A 21,312-nucleotide genomic window follows, 5' to 3' on the forward strand; every position below is an offset into this window, starting at 1 on the left:
GGATCTGACTTAACGTGTTAGGGAAAAAGTACAGTGTGTTGTTTCCAACGCTGGTTTAAATTAAAAGGGAGAAAAAAAGCCAGACATACGGCACATCACAATAGCTGGTTAAATATAGACTCGGATTATGGAGCCATTGTTTTCACTCCTGCTAAATATGACAGTACTCTTAAAATGGAACACCACTTGACCTTTCATGTCTCATCAGTCCGTGATTGTATTTAACTGATGCGGGGAAGGAAGGTTTCCCCCTGAAAGTGTCTCCCATTGACATGACGGTAGCTGTTGCTGGGTCATACAATGCTCAGGAGAAGGAAGACCAGTGCCTCGGAACCCAAGAAGGATCTTTCAGCTCATGGAGGAGCTCTGTCCATGTCACAAAACACGCGCTCTTTTTTCACCTTCTCTCAGCTGGTGCTTTCTGCTGGCCACCTCAAACCACCACCAGTGCTCAAACATTCAAAAATCACTTACTTTGAAGTGGAGATCCTTGATGTGCAAAGCAAGAAGCAGATCTGCATTGTGGACAAGGTGAGTGTATTATTCCAGTATGTTGGGGATCTGCGTAGTACACATGGTGGCACTGCCAGGTTTCTGTTTAGACTCTGCTGTGATCTTCTGTAATACAATAACTTTTATTCGTCTCTCGGAGAGATACTCACAGCTTCTGCTCATTCACAATCATCACCTGCTTTCTTCCAAGATCTTTACAAATGAACCAACACAGATTTCTTTTAGACCTCCTGACTGCACTTTGGACTCAAAATAGGTCCTTTTCTTGTCTTTAGATATTTAGGTTATGGTGATGATTTCAGAGCATGATACCTCTGCTTCAGAATAGATATTCAGCTTTAATACATTTTCAAAGCTAAGCATCTCTGCAGTGCCCTGATTCTTGTTGGTATCTAAACATACTCAGCTGTACCCTATACAGTGAACTGGACAGGAGCCTGGCGCTTTTTAATTTTTTTGTTTGCAAACAAAAGTACTTATCTAAGAGAGGCAGAGATGTGTTTTATTAATGATGCGAGTCAAAAGATATAAACAACAGTCACGTTGTGTAAGTAGAATGAGAGAACTGGGTTGGAAGTAACCTTACATTGCAGTAAGCAGCGACTGAGAACATCTCATATTTACACCACAGTTTTCATGATTCATTGTGCTTAACATATGAGCTGGCCTCTCGTGCTGTGAAATTGGGAATTCTAAGCTATTCAGATTGTAGGAACCTCAGTAACACAGTAGAGTTTTGAGACTCACTGTTTTGCTAAAAGAAAAAAATAAATCCCATATCCTCACTGGCAACAGCTGGAACTGGTGGATAAGTTTGCTTCTAATGTTCAGTTGAAGGGCTTTGAAACATGCAGGCTGGAATACTACCACATTTCTAGTGTTCCTGATCATTTAAGGGGTGTTTTTGCAATGTGTGCCTCCTTAAATCTCTCCTTTGCTCATTCTTAAAAGGCCAAGTGTTTTTTGAGACTTTCTGAATCTCGCCAAAGGGGAAACATGTACAAAATGATCATACAGATGTGATGACTATTGATAGAATTTCTAGTGGTAGGTTTGTATTATTTAATTTACTGAGCAATATTAAGCAGTTATTAAAAAGAGCTATCTGCACACTGTACTGAATAAGGCTTCAATCCAACAAAAGACTGAGCATATGTCTTATCTTAAGCTTTCCTACAGGCTTATTAAAAGAAATATATTAACAGAAACAAGAGTGACATTTCTGGAATCCTTCCATGATGCACAGAAGAACTGCAGTCTTCTGAGACAATACACAGACTTATGTTTTAATTTTTATTTGGACTTTCTTCAGATCACAGACTTAGTTTCTATAGCAGTGGCAAAAGAGTTACGAGTGGTGATTGTGAATTGCTCTCTTTGTAGAGGTAAAATGCTTGCTGAAGAGCAACAGCAACCATTAGCTGAAAGCATACGCTCAGAAAGTTACGTTCAATTTACATGGCTGTGGCCATTCTTCTGGGCATGGACCTTATGTATTTACTTAGGCACAGCACCAGGGAGTTGGTACAAATACACTGCAAGACAGAGATTTCCAAGACTGCCTAAAGAATTTGCATTTCAAACACTGATTCACCTGTGTGTCTAAGTCCCTTAATTCACTATAATAAATCCTTCCTGAGGCAACCTTGAAAGCACAGAAGTTGAGTTCCTTATTTCAGTGAATACTTGTTAGTATTGGTGAACCTCATTTCAGCTGGTTATCAGAGCAATTAAGAGACCATTATACTGTATGATGCATAATCTGCTTAATTAAATATAACATTGATACAGACTTAACACGATGCTTACACCTAGATTCTGTTTGTAAGATAATTATTAGCTTCATGTCTTGAGGTTGCATGTAATTAATTATTCTCAGGATTTATAATATGAAAGAACAGGAACCATATATTTAGAAATGTATGTATTTACATTCTTACTGCATTTTCTTAGTAGTTTCAAGTATTATGATTTAGCAAGTATATGTGTAGTATTCTCAGATTCATGATGCTTCTGTGGCTTAATGGCTTTAAGTTGCACCAGGGGAAATTCAGGTTGGATACTAGGAAACATTTTCTCCCAGAAAGAGTAGTAGTGCTTTGGAACAGGCTGCCCAGGGAGATGGTGGTGTCACTGTCCCTGGAGATGTTCAAGAACTGTGGAGGTGTGACGGAGGGATATGGTTAGTGGGCATGAGAGGGATGAGTTAGGGGTTGGACTGAATGATCTTAGAAGACTTTCCCAACATTAATGATTCAATAAATCTGAAGGGAACCACTTATAACAGCAGAGAGAAAACCCCTTTCTTTCTCCACCTAATAAAACTCCTGCAGAGAGATTAGATGATTAAAGAACTGGTTAAATACCAGGCAATGCTTCTACAGAGTTAGCTTCTATGACACGCTTGCATATGTATGTGAGTCCTGTTCAGATTAGTAGAAATTCTGTAAATTCTGCATAGTGATATCTACATAGTTTTGGTATTTAGTAAGAAAAGATGTCTTGTGCTCAAAGCAGCATCAGGGATTTAGAAAAGGTGTGCTTAGCTCTGTGACCTCAAGCAATCAACTGACATTGGTAGGCTCTGGATAAGTAACTGAACTAATTCTCTAGCTGTAAAATTAAAAATAACACTCTCTTGGCTTTCTTACCCATCTTACACTTTGGGGGAGGATTAGTCACTCAATATTAGTGAGCTGAGTGGTTAGTCTAAGGTCTTGATCGTCTGTAAGATAGGCTTAAAGGCACAGAATAAATACATATTTGCCTGGTGTTTAAGTCTGCAAGATACATTCACTTCATACTGCAGGCTTTTCCAGAGTCAGGAAAGCCAGAAAAAATACTGAAAGAAAGCAGCAGAAGAGGAAAACCTCAGGTGTTGGATCACAGTGATGCCATCTAGGAGCTGGGGCTTTAAGAACAAGACTTCACTTTGCCAGACTTGAAGTAAATTCCCAAGTCAGCAGCACTGACTGTTCTTTCTGCACATGTGTACTTGTTATGAAAGTATCATTACTTTAATGATGTCAACCTGCTGTGGGGACTTTCTCTGCTATGGATGTGATATTATGCAATTAGTTTGGTGCAGGTGAGCTTTTCTGGCAACTAAATGATTTAAAAGATCAACAAAAACAACGCAAGATATTTTTCCCCAGGTTTGCTCTTGGTAGAAAAATGAATTCTGAGGTGGGCAAAGGTACGTGGACTTACATGACCTCAGCAGTGGCATAACAGGCAGTGAGGTTTTGAGAGAAACAACCTGGGCACGTGGGTCTGTTTGAGTGACTGAGCCCCAGCTCTTCCTTTCCTTCCTGCTGCTCGGTTGGAGGCTTTCTATTGCTGGAACTCCCAACTGCCTATAAAGAACAGAGGGCATGTAATTAGCACTGATTAAGATTTTTGTTTTAAATATTTTCATTGAAAAACAGTCTCAAATGTGTAAGGATTTTGGCTCGTCTGTTTACTTCCAAAAAAACAACAGAAGGTGCAAAATTCATGAAAGAAAATATTTTAAATAAATAATCTACGTTTTCCATCTCCAGCCACAACTTATGGAAGATAAACAGTTGCTCAAAAACTGCTTTACTTCTACATTATTGCAAAAGCCTGAAGTAGGTTAGTTTTAAGGTTATCAATGTGCAGTAATTTGATTTATAAATGCTGTTAAGGCAACTCATAACTGTTTCTGTTACAGCACTCACTGTATATTATCTTATTCTTCAAATTAACTTGTAGTAAAATGTATTTTCCTACAAATGTAGTGCAATGTAATTAATTTTGCACGAGTTGCTTTGAAGGCATAAAGTGTTGCACAGTGTTGTTTTACAGAATAAATCACCCCTGGGGAAACCAGCAGAGAAAGCTTTTTTCCCCATCAGAAGTCGTGAAGCTCAGTATTTTGTGCTTCATGATTTTGCTAGCTAAGCTGTAAGCAGAGGCGCAAACTCAGGTTTTGTCTGCTGCACAGCAGCACCTCTTTCAAAAAAAAAAAGAAAACAAACAACTTAAGGCCTACAAAAGAGTACTTAAAAGGCTAACTTACTAGTAATTAAATGGTTGTGGTTAACAGTATGTACCGTAGGAGCACTTAACACAAAGATAAAATAGGACTCCTTTTGATTTATTTGAAAGGATAGCCTTGTTTGTGTCTGAAGGAGTTTGCAATCATTTTTCTCTCTAAAGCACCTAAAAGAGTAGTGCCTGAGTATCTGCACTGTGGTTTAACAATAAACGGAGTTGCTTCTGATTTACACTGACATGACAACAAAAGCAGATGCATGCAGGTGCAGTATCATAAATCTTTTTCTTGCCTGTGGGTTGTAGCTCTGTCACAAAAAGTGGGCAGCCAAAAAGAGCCGTTGTCCCCAGCTCTCTTTTCCATGGTTTTATCTAGCAAATAAAAATAACTTCTCACATCACAACTTGGAGGCTATTCTGTAAATACCACTTTCATTTTAGGTGAGCAAAGGCAATTACTGAAATAGGCAATGGACTCAGCCAAGAAACCTTATGCAGTGCCTTTTATATCAGGTTTTCCTTTCTTGCTTCTTTAGTATGCAAGTCAGCATAATATTGAAGTCATTTTCCTGAAAAGAGATATTTAATTGCCTTGTATAATCTTTTTTTTTTTTTTTTTTTTTCTTAATCTTGCAGTTTTAATGTTTAACTTCACAGGACTCTGTTCTTCCTTGTGGGGAATGAGCAGAACCTGTGCATGTCTACAGCTGCTTCTTTTTATGTATAGGATTTTTGAGATCATCATCTTCCTCATTCAAGCAGTCTCTTTTTAAGGACATCTGTCTCTTTGGTGCCAAGAATACCCCAAGGAACTCAATAACCAGCTAGTCAAAGGAGGAGGTTTCCTTGAGAAGACCACTTGTTGACAGTGAGTCCCACAGCAATACAGGTGAAGGACTAGCAATACAGATGGAACCAGCTGAACTCACTGCTGTGCAAATTCTCTGTTTTACTTCCTTTTGAAAGGAGGATTTTGCAGTGTCATTGTCTTTTACTGCATGTTTTCCCCACATGCAGCTCAGCAGGGAGCTGATCCCTGCTGGAAGACACTGCAAGAAAATACATTACATTTACAACTGTTATAATGTCTATGCATTTTCTTGCCCATAAGAAGTGAATCTTATGCCTACTGCTAGTGCTGGAGGTGATATCAGAAGTATTTTCCTCCTCAGTTATTAGTTACACTTCTCAAAGTAGGTAAACATATTCAAATTCTATTGAAGCAATCCACTTCAATTCAATTCTTCTTGCTGTACCAGAAATTCACATTATTTTAATGTCAGTATAGCTAAAGCTAGCAAGCAACTGGACATTAATCTCTGCTCTCTGCAGCTACCGTTCTTAGTACAGGTTTTTGGATGAAAAACCTGGAGGAATGGCTTTGGTTTATCTAGAAGAGAGACTGAGGAAGGGAGAAGCTGGTAACTTAAGGGCATTTAGCCTTTGTAAAGGGATAGTTCAAAGAAGGAAAGAAGCCACTACCAGACTGATGCTTCAGCTGGTACTAATTTTCAAAGCTTAAAATGCCTTTAAATGACTGTTTTTTATGCAGCTCTTATCATAGCTATAAAGGTCTAAGCTTCAGCAGGGGGGAAGACAGAGTGAAATAAAAAAGAAAAAAGAAAAAAAGCTTAATTCCAAGCTCAGTGAAAACAAGAGATGTAATTCATGAGGCACCAGTGGTGCTCCAGGTCTTCATTTACCTGCCCACAGCAGGGGTTGGAGCTTGATGATCTTTAAGGTCCCTTCCAACCCAACCCATACTATGATTCTATGATTCTTGCCAGTCGTAAAGGCCAGCTATGCTACAAGAGCAGTGAATAGTGCCAAAAGTATATCTGTAGAGACAGATCCTCAACCGCTGTGAAAATGTTCTAATTCCCCACAAAGTGATGACATTTTACCCCAGCTGCACATTTGCCTTATTGCATCAAAGGTAATTCACAGATAATTGCAAATTACAAATGTACTGGAGCAATATAAGACCATAGGGAGCTGTAGGTGTTTTATTAGTCTAATAGTTAATCAGCACAACCCATGATGGAAACTTAGGTTATAATGGCATTTCATATAGGCATTATTGTAGCATTAAAATACTCCTGCTCAGGATTTATTGGCCCATTAGGGTATGCTTCAGGTTCTTTCTGAAATCTTAGTCCTGTGATTCTTCACAAAATACCTGAGCCATGTAGTAGTGGATCTTTGTCCTGGTTTTAGTTTGGACATTTTTTCTCCATAGTGTGTGGTACAATGCTAAGTTTTGCCTTTGGAGAAAAAACAATGTTGATAACACACTGATGTTTCCAGTTGTTGTTGAGCAGTGCTGTACAGAGCCAAGGACATTTCCCTTTCTTAGCTTCTCCTATTGCCCTGCCAGCTAGAGGATTTGGGGGGCACCAGGAGCTGGGAGGGGACAGAACTAGGACAGCTGATGTAAGCTGGCCACAGGGATATTCTGTAAGACATCATGTAAAAACTGTAAAACTGATTGGAATTGGCTGGAGGGGACTGCCTGGTGCTAGTTGTTGGGTGGTGAGCAATTATGTTATGCATCACTTGTTTTCTATATACATATATGTCTGTATAAAATTATCATTACAGGAGGAGTGAGCAAATAACTGTGTGGTGTTAGCTGCCTGCCAGGTTAAGCTGCAATAGAGCTATAAATACCTAGCTGTATATACTGCTGCTTTAATTATGATATACCTGTCTATGTTTAAACAATTCTGGATTTTTAGAAGTTCTTAAAATGCAAGCTTTCCTTTGAAACAGGAGAACAAGCTGTGGCAGAAAATCTGTGCCAGAGGTACAGCAAAGATCTCCTCATAGCACTTGGCACTGTGAAAAGCATTTAGATTTCTGATTGCCGAGATGATATCTAATTGCTCTCATACATCACCTCCATTTCCCGTTCCTTTCTGTTACCAGCTCCATCCTTAACCTCATGGGCCACAGGAGGCTGGCTGCCTCTCCATCTTTCTGTCTGATCTCACCAACATAATTTTGGACCTATTGGCCAAACATAAATACACCTGTAAGAGAAGAAAAGAGTTCAAAAGGTCAGTTAGCTTCTGCTTGTCTAATGAAAGCTGCTGGCATAGTAGCTTAGTGCTTCAGAGCGCGCAGAGCAGGCAGAATCCAACCCTCACCAACCACCTTGCCTACTGGCAACATTATAGGAGACAAGGAAGGGGCAGAGAGCCATTGGAATAGATTTGAGGATCCTTTCTAATCAGTTAGTAGAAAGTAAGGCTTCACTAGCCCTGCTACACATAGAACCACTTATCTTGTTGATATGTTTTCCTGTGAATTTTCCTTTGAGCTGGTTAATGTTGTTATTTCTTTTTCCTTTTCCATACAGTCCCCCAGATACATACTGGTTGAGTTTCTTGGGTGTACTGATTTTAAATTTTATTATTATAAACATTAGCAACATGCATAGGTAATAAAAAAAACCAAACAAAGCAGCACAAACATCTACAGCCATTTGGTAGAAAAGATTAGAGAGCCACATATTTAATATGGCAATCAAAATAAAATAATACAAACTCCACTTTTTTTCCTTAGAAGAATTGGACAAAATTAGTTTTTTTTTTTCCCCCCCGAAATGTTGTTTTCTCTTCAAATTATGGTGAAATCAAATGAATCTTGGCCTTTCAATGACATGGAAATTTGGGAGAGAAAGACAATATTACAAATAAATTTTGGAACATTTCAATCTCATGACACAATAAATATTTCAGGTGCAATTTGTTTTACAATGTAATAGTGCATTCATTTATTTGAATGTTATTTCCTATCAGGTGATTTTTCATTGCTGGAAAGGGTGTTATATTATTTTACACTATCATGATTGATGTGTCAGAAAATAATGTGAAAATAATGAAAGTTCTGTAAGGATGAGAAATAAAGGAAATGAAAATAACACAGCAAAATGAATTTTCAGCATTTCATGAAACCAAGTTAAAAAAAAAAACAAAAACAAAAACAAAACAACAAATACAACCACCACAAACACTTTCTATTTCATTTTTAAAATTCAAAGTCAACATGAATTTATACACCCAAAGTTTTTCCAGAACCATTTCATTTTCCTATTAAAAAAGGGATGTGACAGAACTTTCCCTGCTCTCAAGGTGAGCACAGAAACCTTACTCATTTCTCTTCAGCTAAAGGTTAGAAGGCATGGAGAGATGCCAGTGCTGGTGACATGGTGAACTCTGCAAATTGAGGGATGTCCTGCAAGCCTTCTATCAGCTAATAGATCACTTTCTGTTTACTTCCACAATCATTTTTAGCAGGGGGAGAAAAAGCTCTTTCCAGTGTCTGAAAGTTCTTTTCCAGTTCTTTTTCAGGTTGGTTCCCCCCCCATTTTTCTGTTAAGGGAGAATATTTATTATAAGCACGCAGCTTGTAGTACAAAAACAATGTAACATCTTCAGAGACAAGCATGGCCAGTTTAAATTGACATGCCCACACCCAGTCACCCAGTAAGCATGCAATTTTGTGCATTCATAGATATTTTGACCTATCATTACTAGGAATGTTAGTCAGTTGGATTATCTCATATGCCAGAGTTCAGGTGACCACATAAATAACCTCTAGGAGACTAAGCAATGTGGCTGTAATTGAGACAGAAAAACAGTACTGAATCTCCTTGGTTTCTGGAAAGATTGGCATGAGACCAGAACTACTTCTTTTTAGTATAGAGTTTGTGCTGCGATCTACTGAGTAAAATGCTGCATTTCATATAAACCCTTTGTGTAGTTGCTGACAACACTTGTCTAAATGGAGTTACTTGTCTACATGTGGAAGATATTTATATCTCTTTGGGCATGACTAGCACACCAGGCTAACAAAGAGACCATTGTGGGACATACTGAGGGAGGTTTTCATGGCACCCATTCTTAACGCTGTCCTTGAAGATTAACAATAAGAAAAAGAAATTGGATGTAGATGCCAAATTCACAAAATGCGGACATCAATCAGAATGGGTGTTTCCCTGATTCACTTGCTGTGGATTGCTGCTGATTTATAATAATACAGCATGTTCCCCAAGCAAGGACATGGTGTCAAAGCAGTAATTATGAAGTATTTGTTGCGTGCTGAATTTGAAAATTACCCGGCTCTTCCACTGGCCTCATTTTCTGTTTTGGGATCAGTGCTTCAGTTACAATCAGCTGATGTCACCCTTTTGAACAAATGTACCTGGATAAAGAATGAGGCTGTCCGCAGTTAACAAGCAGCTGCAGAATACCTGAATTTCTGCAGCCGTGGAAAATGACTGCCCGTTGGAAAGGAAGTGACCCAGCAGTGCCAACATGCCAGAGAGGGAAAAAATAGCGAAAGGAAAATGTTGAACGAATGACCACTTTTATGCTTATTCAAATTCCTGCAGCCATCCTTCTAACCTGGAACCGCTGAATTCATTCCTCGGTATAAGGACTGTGTGATGCAGTTACATACAGATAACAACATTAGTTCTTTTTTGACTTACAGTTGTGAAAGAGGTATGAAAATGGAAAACTATCTGATTAGCCTGCACTTACAAAAGACAGCTTCAAATTCTCATAATATCTTCCACTCATGGCTTTTCCTTGAGTCATAGCCCAAGTTACTAATGCTGTATTTTAAATCTTAGAAGAAATGTAATGCTTTGTGCAGTGCTGCATAAATGAAGGACAGAAATGGAACAGATGATCCTTTCATTCTTTAATTTCTGAAAAACTAAAAGTTGCCCTGAACAGCTACGTTGAAATATTTTTGCTATGAAGATATAAGGAAAACAGGATCTGAGCTTTTTAACTCATTATTTTCTGAAAAAATGTAATGAATGCCATCTATACCTGTAAAATCTGCAATTTTTATACTTTTTGTGTGTGTGTGTGTGAAGAAAAAGTAGTTTTGAACCTTAATTACGATGACAACTTCTTAGAAAGTCAGCTATATTTGAAACCTAGTGTTAGACTACACAGGGTAAAAAGTTGGAGTTCACTGCTTGACCATCAGATGCAGAAGATACGTGCCAACTAAGGTGCTTTGAGAATGAAATTATTCTTTTAAATGAAATAGATCTTTTAAATAAACCAAGGGTGGTCTTTCTGTTTTCCATTTGCATATTTGAAAAGTGCTGAATTAGAGGAAAAGAAAGGTTACAGTCCTTTCATAAATAATTTAAAAGAATAAAAGAAGAATAGAACTAATAATTACACTGAAATGTTTCAGGTTTTTATTCAGCTAGCACAATGGGTAATAAGACGAGATGATGTTCCAGTCCTTACAATTCTTTAGCTTGTATTGATGTAGGATGAAAAGAACAAAAGATAATTAATGGTTTATGAAGAGAACACTCTTAGTGGCAAGCTGATGTCTCAGCATCCATCTTCACATTGATCAATATTAGAATCTATAGCCTCACTGGTTGTTTTATGATGCCTTTAAGAAAAAGAACACAGAATTATCAAGATCATAAAAAAATGTATTTCATTCTTTTGTGACTATAGCCTCGTTATTCTGCCTGAGAAAGGACACTGTGATTCCTCAGTGTCACAGCCCATTCTCAATAGGAAGGCATTTGTGTTATTTTTCAACTTGTGGTCTGTGCAGTTTGCCTCAAGAGAAGAGAACAGCCCTTCTCCAAGCCAGCTGGCCCACAAAACAAATGTTTTCCTGCCCTCTTGGCCGAGAACACGTGCTTCAGGCCTTCCCTGGGCACATGCAGCCCACACAGTGTGGTGCCACACAGAGCTGCCAGATCATGACTAGCCAACCAACCAACCATCCATCCTGAGCTGGCATGATTAAAAGCAGCTCTAGCCTCAAGCAGCTTAGACGTACTCACACCCAGCAGTGCCCTTGCTAATGAGCTCTGCATCACTCATAAAGGTTGCAAGGGAGCACAGTCCAGCTATGTGGTTCAAACACCAGATCTGGTTGTGAACGTGTTGCAACTAGAAACTCAAACACCTCACTCATAAGAAGGAAGCAGGAATGTATTGATATCATAGTTACTTCGCAAAGATTAACATAAATAAGATAGAAGCTTAGCAAGGTTTGAGATGGTGGGGTAGACTTGATTATTTACTGCACAGAGGATAGGGTTAAACACACTCATTCAGGAGACTCTCTCATTGAGTCCTGAGGTTCAGGGTGGACCCCGTTGCTTTCTAAACTCCTTGAACCACAGAATCATGGAATCCACTCCTGGATTTGGTCAGTGATTTATGTCTGAGAGTTTATATAAGCACAATCAATCTAAGATATAATATAGTAAAACTAACAAAGCTTAAAACTATTCATCACTTACCAAGGATCTCTATCAGCAAGGTATCTTGTCATCAAGGTGTAAGGGATCTCTACGGAGATGCAACCATGAAGGGCATTCCTACTCAAGGGGTGATCAAGAGGCTCTTGGGCTGCTCTATGCTATGAGTGTGCTCAGGTTAACAGTGTTATGAGGTAAGGTGACTGACTCATAGTATTCAGCAATCAGTATTTAGTACTAGTTCTTTCAGCACCCAGTTTGAGAAGCTAATGTGGTCATTATCTGTCTTGGCAATACCTTGATTTTTATCAGTCCTGAGCAAGGTTTTTGGCTTCCTTTCTTTGAGCTTGGAAAACCTCCAAACCTTCCCTGCTCTAGGACACCTGAAAGGTCCTGGGTACTTTATGGTTGTTGCCACATAACACCACTTGCATCCATGTCTAGGATCCAGACTTCATAGATGTGAAATTACGAGGTGAAAGAAGGCAATTTCAGGTATTTTTAGAGTCTCTGAAAACAATAATTAAACAAACAAAGAACAAAACTAAAACCAACCTCTCCTGTTCAAGTCCAAAGTAGCTGTACACATTACAAAAGGAAGGCACGTGAGGATGCGCCGTTCTACTGGAAGTTGCATGGAATGACAGCAAATCAGGACTTTACCAGTGCCTAGAAAATCTCTTTCTAACTGTGGAAAAGAAAGTATTCTCATCTAAACCCAAAGACAGAGCTAGCAAAAATCTTAATTTTACACACTTTTTTCTGCCTCTTCATATTCTCACTAGAAAAATACTGGCTCACTCCTATGCGCTAATGACAAGTATATTGGATATTCATATTGGGTGTCAAATGATGTAAGTTTATTTATTTGTAATGATTGGTAGCTTTTGAGACAGAATTTTACATAGCACAGGTACCTGAAGTCCTTGGGGAAGGAAGCTTTCTGCATTCTGCTGTCTGGCTGTAACCATAAGGTCTTTCACTAGAGACAAAGCGGGTCCCCAGAGATAAGATACACTTTAATTTACTTAGTCTCTGAGATTAAATCATCAACACAGAATACTAAATCAGCATCAACTGCAAAGGGATGGTCTTGTTAAGACCAGACCCTTGCCACTGCCACCTCAATCTCAAGCTTAACATATTTCTTTCTGAAGTGTTCCATTCCTTTTGCTTGTAAATTCAGGCTACTTACTTCTAAGCCTTTCAGTCTAATAAATTCCTGCTGTGTTTCTCAGACACTTTGTACAAAGTGTGTTAAGAAATCAATAAACATAATAAAATAGAGCCTAAATGGCCTCCAGACTGCTACCTAACACTGTGACACCTGAATTGCTTTGTTGCACACAAAAGACAGCTTGCAGAAAGAAACTGATTTCACACAGAAAGGACAGAGATTCCCCCCTGTACTACTGGATCCAGAGGAAAATGTCTTCATGTCTAAGAGCCAAGTCCTAACACACTTGAACCTAAGCTTAAAGCTAACAAAGATGTCCCATTAGTTTGATCCTAGGGACAGTTGCTGCCTCTGCAGGGCCAGCAGCTTTCCCTCTTGACCTTGGAATTTTAGCGTTCAGCTGTCCTTGCAAAAGTGGCCTGGGTAAGATGCAAATAAAATGTGAGATGGGAATTTAATGATTTGCTTTATTGTTGCCTGAAGAACTTACAGACAAATTGAATTGTCTCTACGTCTATGGGGAGGGGGAAAGGCATCTCAGATTGAAAAAGATGGAAAAATTAACCTGCCTGCATTTTGTTTTCTTTTTTAGATACCTCCATCATCTACCCTCCTAGATGTGAAACACAAATTTCACAAAGCCTGTAAGTACTGTGGCCAGCAGGCTGGAGGTATGGTTAGAGGCCTTTAAGTTTGGAGAAGCAGTCAAATTTATTTTTCATGAAATCTCACACAAAAGCTGAGGCTGGCTTGACAGCTCCAGTGCTAAATTAGAGCAGCATCTGGAGGTTCTACTGTAGCTATCACAGCCATGAAAGGCTGGAAGGAGAGGACTACATTATTTAACACCACTAGCTCAAGGGGGACAATATTTTTCTATCCCATTTCTAACATTACAGTGCCAATTCAAGATCTCAGCTGCATTTGCTCTCCCAGGGTTGTATTTGATAAGCTTAGATGACATTAGACTGCTTCAAGCTGGTTGTAAATAGACCACGTGGACCGAACAGCTACTGTAGCAGGGAGCAGAAGCACAGTGTGATTGAATGACTTTTCTGGGATCATGGAGGCAAGGTGGCAAAGTTCTCAATTAACTCAATGCTGTCCAGTTCCTTAATGGTCTGGGCAAACTCCCATTTTTCTAGCCTCACTTTCTTGTTTTTGTGTCCGTGGGTGAAGAAAAAAATAGCACAGGAATGTATAATTTTGGCACATACAGACTGTAGATATGGACCTTGTTCATGAGATGAAATGAGCAACTACATTCAAAGATGCCCTTTTCTTGCTTTCAGGGAACAGTTTTTTTTGGATGCTTTCTTTCTACCACCTTCCAGTCATATATATCCAGCTCACAGTAGAGGCAATGGAAGGAAAGGTGAGAGAAACAGCAAAGCAGGGTGCCAAAGTTTGATGGCATTTCCCTTTATTCTTTATGAATTGCTGGGTTAGTATTTTAGAGAGGCCAAATATACCTGAAAGCTACCAGGTGTAAATGTATGTATGGTGGGCCTTGAATTCTGCATACTGTATGTGTTTGTAGAGAGCTCAATTTTGATGTCTTGCTCCTAGAACAGGAGCACATTTCTCCTTCTCTGCCTGTGGAAAGTAGCATGCTCCTTGCGATGAGGATTCATAGCCTTGAATGTCACTCACATGGGATAAGCAGGTCTGTACAATGCCTGCTAACTTGAACTAGGCTATTAAATTGATAAGAAAAAGATGCAAAAGAATTGAGGGTTGGAAATAAAGGGCAAACAAACACAGGCTAGAAATGAAGCACCAAAGGAGTGCATAAGATTTAATGTTTCAATAAAAATATGTTCTCCCCTCACTTTGTGAAATGGCGTGCTTTTCTGCTGATGCTCTCTTAAATCAATTGAAACTGGGTTTATATTGATTCAGCTTAAATCAGCTGATCACTGGCACAGAGACTTATCCCAGTTTAACTATAATGAAGTTTTTAATTAATTTGGGGTAAAATGGTACAAGTTTGCATATAAGCCATCCTAATGGCACCTGTTTTCATACACAGAGGTACCTTACCTCTCAAATGCTTCCAGTGATGTAAGTGGAGCTGTATATAAGGAAAGCAAGAAACAGTACAACAAGGAATAGTACAAACCATGAACTGAATCTCTATCAGCATGGCCCTTTACAGCACAGGGAAGGGCTGACAAGTACCTTCAATGCTTTTTCAGTCCTCAATTTCTAAGTTCAATTCCCACTGTTCTCACAGTACACTGTGTCACAGTGTCCTGTGTCGTTTCTTCCCATTCCAGCTCACTGCTTTGATCTCTCTTTTCCAGCTCAGCCTGGGTGTTATTGTTTCATGAGGTCTCTCATGAAACTACAGGTTTCATGAGGGTCTCTTGCAGCTCGGAAGGCAAATGGGATCCTGGGCTCCATCAGGAGAGGGGTGGTCAGCAGGGACAGGGAGGTGATTGTCCCTCTCTACTCGGCTCTTGTGAGGCCCCATCTGGAGTACTGTGTCCAGGTGTGGAGCCCTCAATACAAGAAAGACATTGAGATTTTGGAAAGGGTCCAGAGGAGGGCGACTAAGATGATCAGGGGGCTGGAGCACCTCCCCTATGAGGACAGGCTGAGGGAGTTGCGCTTGTTCAGCCTGGAGAAGAGAAGGCTGCGGGGTGACCTCATTGCAGCCTATCAATACCTGAAGGGAACCTACACCCAGGAGGGGAATAAACTCTTCAAAAGGGCTGACAACAGCAGGACTAGGGGAAATGGATCCAAGTTGAAGGAGGGAAGATTTAGGTTGGATGTTAGGGGGAAGTTCTATACAAGGAGAGTGGTTAGGCCCTGGAACGGGCTGCCCAGGGAGGTTGTGGATGCCCCGTCCTTGGACGTGTTCAAGGCCAGGTTGGACGGGGTCCTGGGCAACCTGATCTAAATGTGTGTGTTTGGTGGCCCTGCTAAGGAGGGGGGTTGGAACTACATGATCCTTGAGGTCCCTTCCAACCCGGGTGATTCTGTGATTCTGTGAGGTTACCCCCTTCTCCTCTTCCACTGGCAAAGGACAAACCTTCCCTTTTTTCCTCTGTGTAGTTTGGGGGATGACAGCTTACAGAATACAGTTCTTTTAGGCAAGAGCCACGAAGCAGCTGAAGCTGATCTGTGGATGCCTTTGGTTAGTGTCTATTTGTACTAGCTCATGCATTCATTTCTGTCATTTCATGTGTGCCAGACTCACATCTTCCCTATAATCTTTGCTAAAACACTCCTACACGGACACCCTTACAGTCTCCCTGTCCTTGTGCACTATCCTTTGATCACCCATGCAATTAAGCTTTCTCCTCAGCTGGTGTCTTGTCAGCCCTTCAGTGAGAGAGAGGAACCCCTGTGCAGTAATTTCACAAGCATCGTCTCTGTCACTGATCAGGTTTTGCTGCCTGAGTGAAGAACAGAGGAGAAAGACTGAATTACGAATTGCAGCAGGGGACTGTTAATCATTAAATAAAAGAAACGGAATGCAAGTGACACATAACATGCTGCTGCTTAGTAGTTTCTAAGTCAGTCAAATATTAGTTTGCATCTGTATTTATATGAAAAAATACTCAAATCCAGGAACGTTATTATTCCTCAGGTCTCATTTCAATAAAACTCCAACAATCCCAGCCAAAGCTAACACTGTTTTCTGTGGCACTGAGTTCAGCAGGGCAATCCCAGTTATATCACTGGAGATTCAGGGATCTATAAGCATTTAGTGGAGGTAACTATCTAAGACACACGGCCCTTCCCATGGGAATTCAAAGGCTTTCTTCAGACTGAAGAGTGCAATTTCGGATCAGCCCCTGGACACTGTAGCCACCATAGCAGAGATGCACAGCACTGTGGTCAGCACAGAACAACAGTGTCCTGCTGCAGCTTTCCAGCCATCAGTTTCTGCAGCAGGTGGCAGATCCAGACTGCCATTCTTGCAGACTAAACTTTGCAAGCTTTTGTCCTTGGCAATAAATCTTCACCTTCAGTTTATTTTTGTCTTTTCAAAAAGTATTGGACCAGTGGGGGAGGATATCTTATGGATAGAAAATGGAGAACTGTAGTAATAATAACGCTAATCCAAGTGTCGAGTAACTAAAATAAAATACGTCTAGAACAAGTAGTATAATGGAATCAGTGATCATTCAGTATTTTCAGGGTTACTGCACAGAAGTTTCTGGTAAGGTTCTTGAAAGTGGAGGAAGAACAGAAAGGAGGGGGGGAAATAAGATCACTGCAACACCATCACAAAATCTTGGACGCATTGTTCTGCACAGGGAGGTAGCACAAATGTAACTAAACTTTGAAGTCAGCAGAATGAGCTTAGGGAGATCAGAAACTGCCCTCCAGGCAGAAGCAGCAGGCAAGTGAGGTAGGGCAGATGGCAAGAAGCCTGGCGATGGACAGAAGGAAAAAGAAAAGCAGAAGCAAGGGTTGAAAACATCACATGGAGAATATCCCAGCCTGCAGAGTTGGAAGTATTCAAGAAATAAGGAACACTGTAAGCTGCTAGCTGTCCCAATAAGATGCTAACTTCTAATCACTGAGATCCAACTCTGCAGGCCACCCTTTCTAAGCTAGCAAAACTTTTTACATAAGGTATGTTAAATAAGGAGCATTAGCGAAAGTAAATCAGTACAAAAGAAATTGTCAGTAGGTGGCACTCAAGAATAAACAGCATAATTTCTGGACATTATGAAACTTCAGTGGTGTGCTGTACAATCTTATGACTGCTTCTTAGCAGATGTTTCTATAGAAATCCTGAGAGCTACGTCCCCTAGAAAACCACCAAAATATTTTTTGTTGCTTTCCTTTGGAGAGAGGACAAGGAGAGAAACAACGCAATTCCTACTTCATGCTGGGAGCCTACCTCTCCCCTTTAGTCTCCTCCATGTGAGCTGAATGCATCCTAACACATTGCTATGCATCTGCCAGATTTCAACTACTGCTCTCATCCTGCACAGTGTCCTGCAAAGTATCATAGACTCACATCATGTGTTGGATGTCAGGAGGAAATTCTTCACAGAGAGAGTGGTGAGGTACTGGAACAGGCTGCCCAGAGAGGTTGTGGATGTCCCATCCCTGGAGGTGTTCAAGGCCCTGGGCAGCCTGGTCTGGTATTAAATGGGGAGGTTGGTGGCCCTGCCTGTGGCAGGGGGGTTGGAGATTCATGATCCTTGAGGCCCCTTCCAACCCTGGCCATTCTGTGATTCTGTGAAAAGGACCTGTAAGGAACATTGAACCCAAGACCTGTCTTCTCACAGGACCACCCCAAAATCAGACCATTTAACTAAGAGCCTTGTCCAAATATTTCCTGAACTCTCTATGTCTTCTATATTTTTAATGATATCCAAGAACTCGTAGCATGATTTCAAGTGAAAAGGCTTAAGGAAAAATTCTCCATTTTGTGTGAGCTGTGCAAAAATGCAAGAGCTGGATGCAGTACTGCTGCTGGAAAGGATGGCTGTTCTTTCTGCATCACATAATTTCCCCCTAGAGGCTGTCCGCAGCGTTAAACTGCAGGGCTCAAAGAGGTGGGGAAGGATGCTGTGGGGATTAGTCATTAAGAGCAGTATCAGCAAGAACGGTGACTGCTAAGCCACTGCATTGCCTACAGGCTCTGTACAGTCAGGACTGCTTGATAACAGTCTTGCTGAGAACCTGCAGTTCCTCTGATTTCTCCACACTGTTTGTTACAGCTGGATTCTCAGGTTGAAGCAAGTTAATGAAATCTGTCAATTTTAATGCCTGGAGAGACTCACGTGCCCAGTGAATACACATGCTGGGGACTTGGAGAAGCTGAGTTACACTATTTATGGCTCTCCCAAGCTGACTTCCTACTCCTGGCCTGTCAATCAACCATGAGCCCTTCATGTATCTCACCAACTGAAGAGACCCGAATAAATCATATCTAGGACACAGCACCCTCAAGAGGGATCCTTCTCCTGATTTGTACTAGGACTTCAGGCTTTGAAAAAGCCAATGTACTGGAAACAGGGCCATGATCTGGTACTGGCCTGAGTTGCCTTGGGCCAGCAGCACTCTCTGGGCAGGAAGGGAGCTGCAAAATAGAGTTTTTTAACAAATCTCAATGTCATTCCTCCCCATTTTTATCCTACACAGTTCATACTACCCCAGAAACACAGCTCGAATCCATAGATGAATGAATTCTCAATATCCTCCTGTGCAGGTTGTCTTGCTGCAAAGTTCACAGGCCCATCTGCATCCCCAGCACAGATTCACAGGATGCACAGGGTTGGCAGTCACATTCACTGATTGTTTTCAATAATTTTTCCTCTCTCGGCATTTATAACTCAACTAGAAATTAACACTGAAGGTGAAACACCAGGGAGGGGAAGTTATTGCAAATGGGCAGTATGAAGTACAGTGATTTCATCTGGGTAAATTACTCATTCATCTGCACTGAACTCCAAAATGAAAATGACTAGATTAGGAGGAGAAAACATGATGAGATCTCATTTTCTAATTGATTTGTCTCCTGTCTTAGCCACACAGCAGATACTAATGGGAGACTAGGTTACACTGAATGTAAGTATCCCTCAAATGACATCATCTAAGGTCGTCTTAATTCTCTGTGCCTGTTGACACCATTCACCTGACTACAAGCTCCTTGAATTTACTGCTACTGGCACAGTGAGCTCCATACATATTTGAACTCTTTATTTCTTTTGCAAAGCTAAGCACAAAGTGAGCAACAGATCTTCCCATGGAAAATCTCTGCCATCTTCCTCCCCAGCTCCCAGTCCGATCTGATCCACGAGTAAATTGCAACCTGTCAGTGTAGAGCATGCATGTCAGAACAGAAGCCTGAATTCTTGCCTTGGCTTGCTGATGTAGCCAGGAGGCCAGCCTGAACAGTCAGCTTCAGATCTGATCTCTCCAGCAAGAAGTTACAGGAGAATGACCTCCGAATCAGCTTAATTGTGCCACATCATCTGTGCAAATTTCTCTACATAAAATGCAAGTGCCGATCTGTTGGCATAGATTTGTGGCTTTAATTTATGGCTTATCTATCAAGGCAATTGCAGCCTATCTCTAAGAGCTGGGAATGGTTTCACTTCTTTTCTAATAGCTAGCCAGAAAATGAGAGTGGCATCACTGACATAACATAGTTAAAAGAAAGCAGAAGCCAAACTGAGTTAACTTAGTTATTTTCATCTTCAAAGGGACTAAGAACTTAGAACTCATACTTAAACCTGAAATTGCAATCTCCCTACACAATAGCATGGGAGTCACTTGGTGAATTTTGTGCTAGATGCTTTCTCCCTTTCAATCAGAGGGAATTATAAAAAAAAAACCAAAAAAACAACAATTCTGGCCAGTTTTCCAAAGGGAAAGGAAAGATAAAGTGTGCTTCAACTGCAGTCATAATGTTGCAGTTACCTGGTAGCCTTCCAGAAAAGGAGAGAAAACCAGGCAGCTGCAGTTCACTTTTATTGAGTGCTTGAATCTTGTTAGTTATATAGCAAATAGTAAATCAGTCTGAGAAGTATTTGATCAGACATCCCCTGAATTTTGCTTTCTGAAATATAAATGTGGTTATAAAGAATAATTTCAGTTCGTACTGTACTAAGAAACCAATTCAGTAACTAATACTATGGTTGAATTTTGGCTTATGCAGTTGGTGCCAAAGAATCACAAAATGGCCAGGGTTGGAGGGGACCTCAAGGATCATGAATCTCCAACCCCCCTGCCACATGCAGGGTCATTATGCAATGCATTTAGCCACATATGACCTCAAGCAGCACTTCTAGGACAAATATTTCAAGTATTTTGGTCTTTAAAGACAACAATAAATGTCAGTGGGGTGGCTGGGGTGTTTAAAGTTTCCTAATTTACACTGAAATGAATTTGGTATTTGGGACACAGATCTTTAATGTTTAGTTTGAAACCAATGGGAGTCATGTTATTGACCTGGGTGAATTTTGTACTAGACACTTTATCCCTTTCAAGCTTCATTTTCTCATCTATAAAATAGGAATGATTAACCCACCTTTTATCTACCTTGCACTCTTTTGTCTGTTTTGGCTGTGATTCCCTAAGAACTGTTTGGGACAATTAATGGCTTAAATATATGCCTAATGACCTATTGAACTGGAAGCAGCAGGTTGTCTAGAACACAAAAGCTAGGCTATTCATTAAAGGCTTATGAAATAAGCTGATCTTCAGGAAAAAAAAGAGGGATATTTCAAACCAGAAATAGAAAAGAGAAGATCATCTCAAAGTCTTTAATGGAAACTCACATTTTTTTTCTCTTTTTGGCAGATGCTTTATCTGATGCTATGCTACTGCATTTTTTTAGCTGGATTACAGTTATAATTTC

The 21,312-nt window shown here is 40.3% G+C and overlaps 1 protein-coding gene across 1 annotated transcript in view; it reads left to right on the plus strand.

Annotated features, from left to right (window-relative positions):
* The first annotated feature begins 300 nt into the window (after nt 1–300).
* The window catches only part of TECRL (trans-2,3-enoyl-CoA reductase like), a 51,575-nt gene continuing 30,563 nt past the window's right edge, over nt 301–21,312 (plus strand). Inside the window, exons 1-2 of the mRNA XM_042812523.1 lie at nt 301–531; nt 13,564–13,615. Coding sequence (XP_042668457.1) covers nt 301–531; nt 13,564–13,615 — 283 coding nt within the window. The remainder of the gene's footprint in view (nt 532–13,563; nt 13,616–21,312) is intronic.

Source organism: Centrocercus urophasianus, unplaced genomic scaffold (assembly GCF_019232065.1).
Source record: "Centrocercus urophasianus isolate 14NV4802_14NV808 unplaced genomic scaffold, USGS_Curo_1.0 seq_13, whole genome shotgun sequence".
Classification (NCBI taxonomy): domain Eukaryota; kingdom Metazoa; phylum Chordata; class Aves; order Galliformes; family Phasianidae; genus Centrocercus; species Centrocercus urophasianus.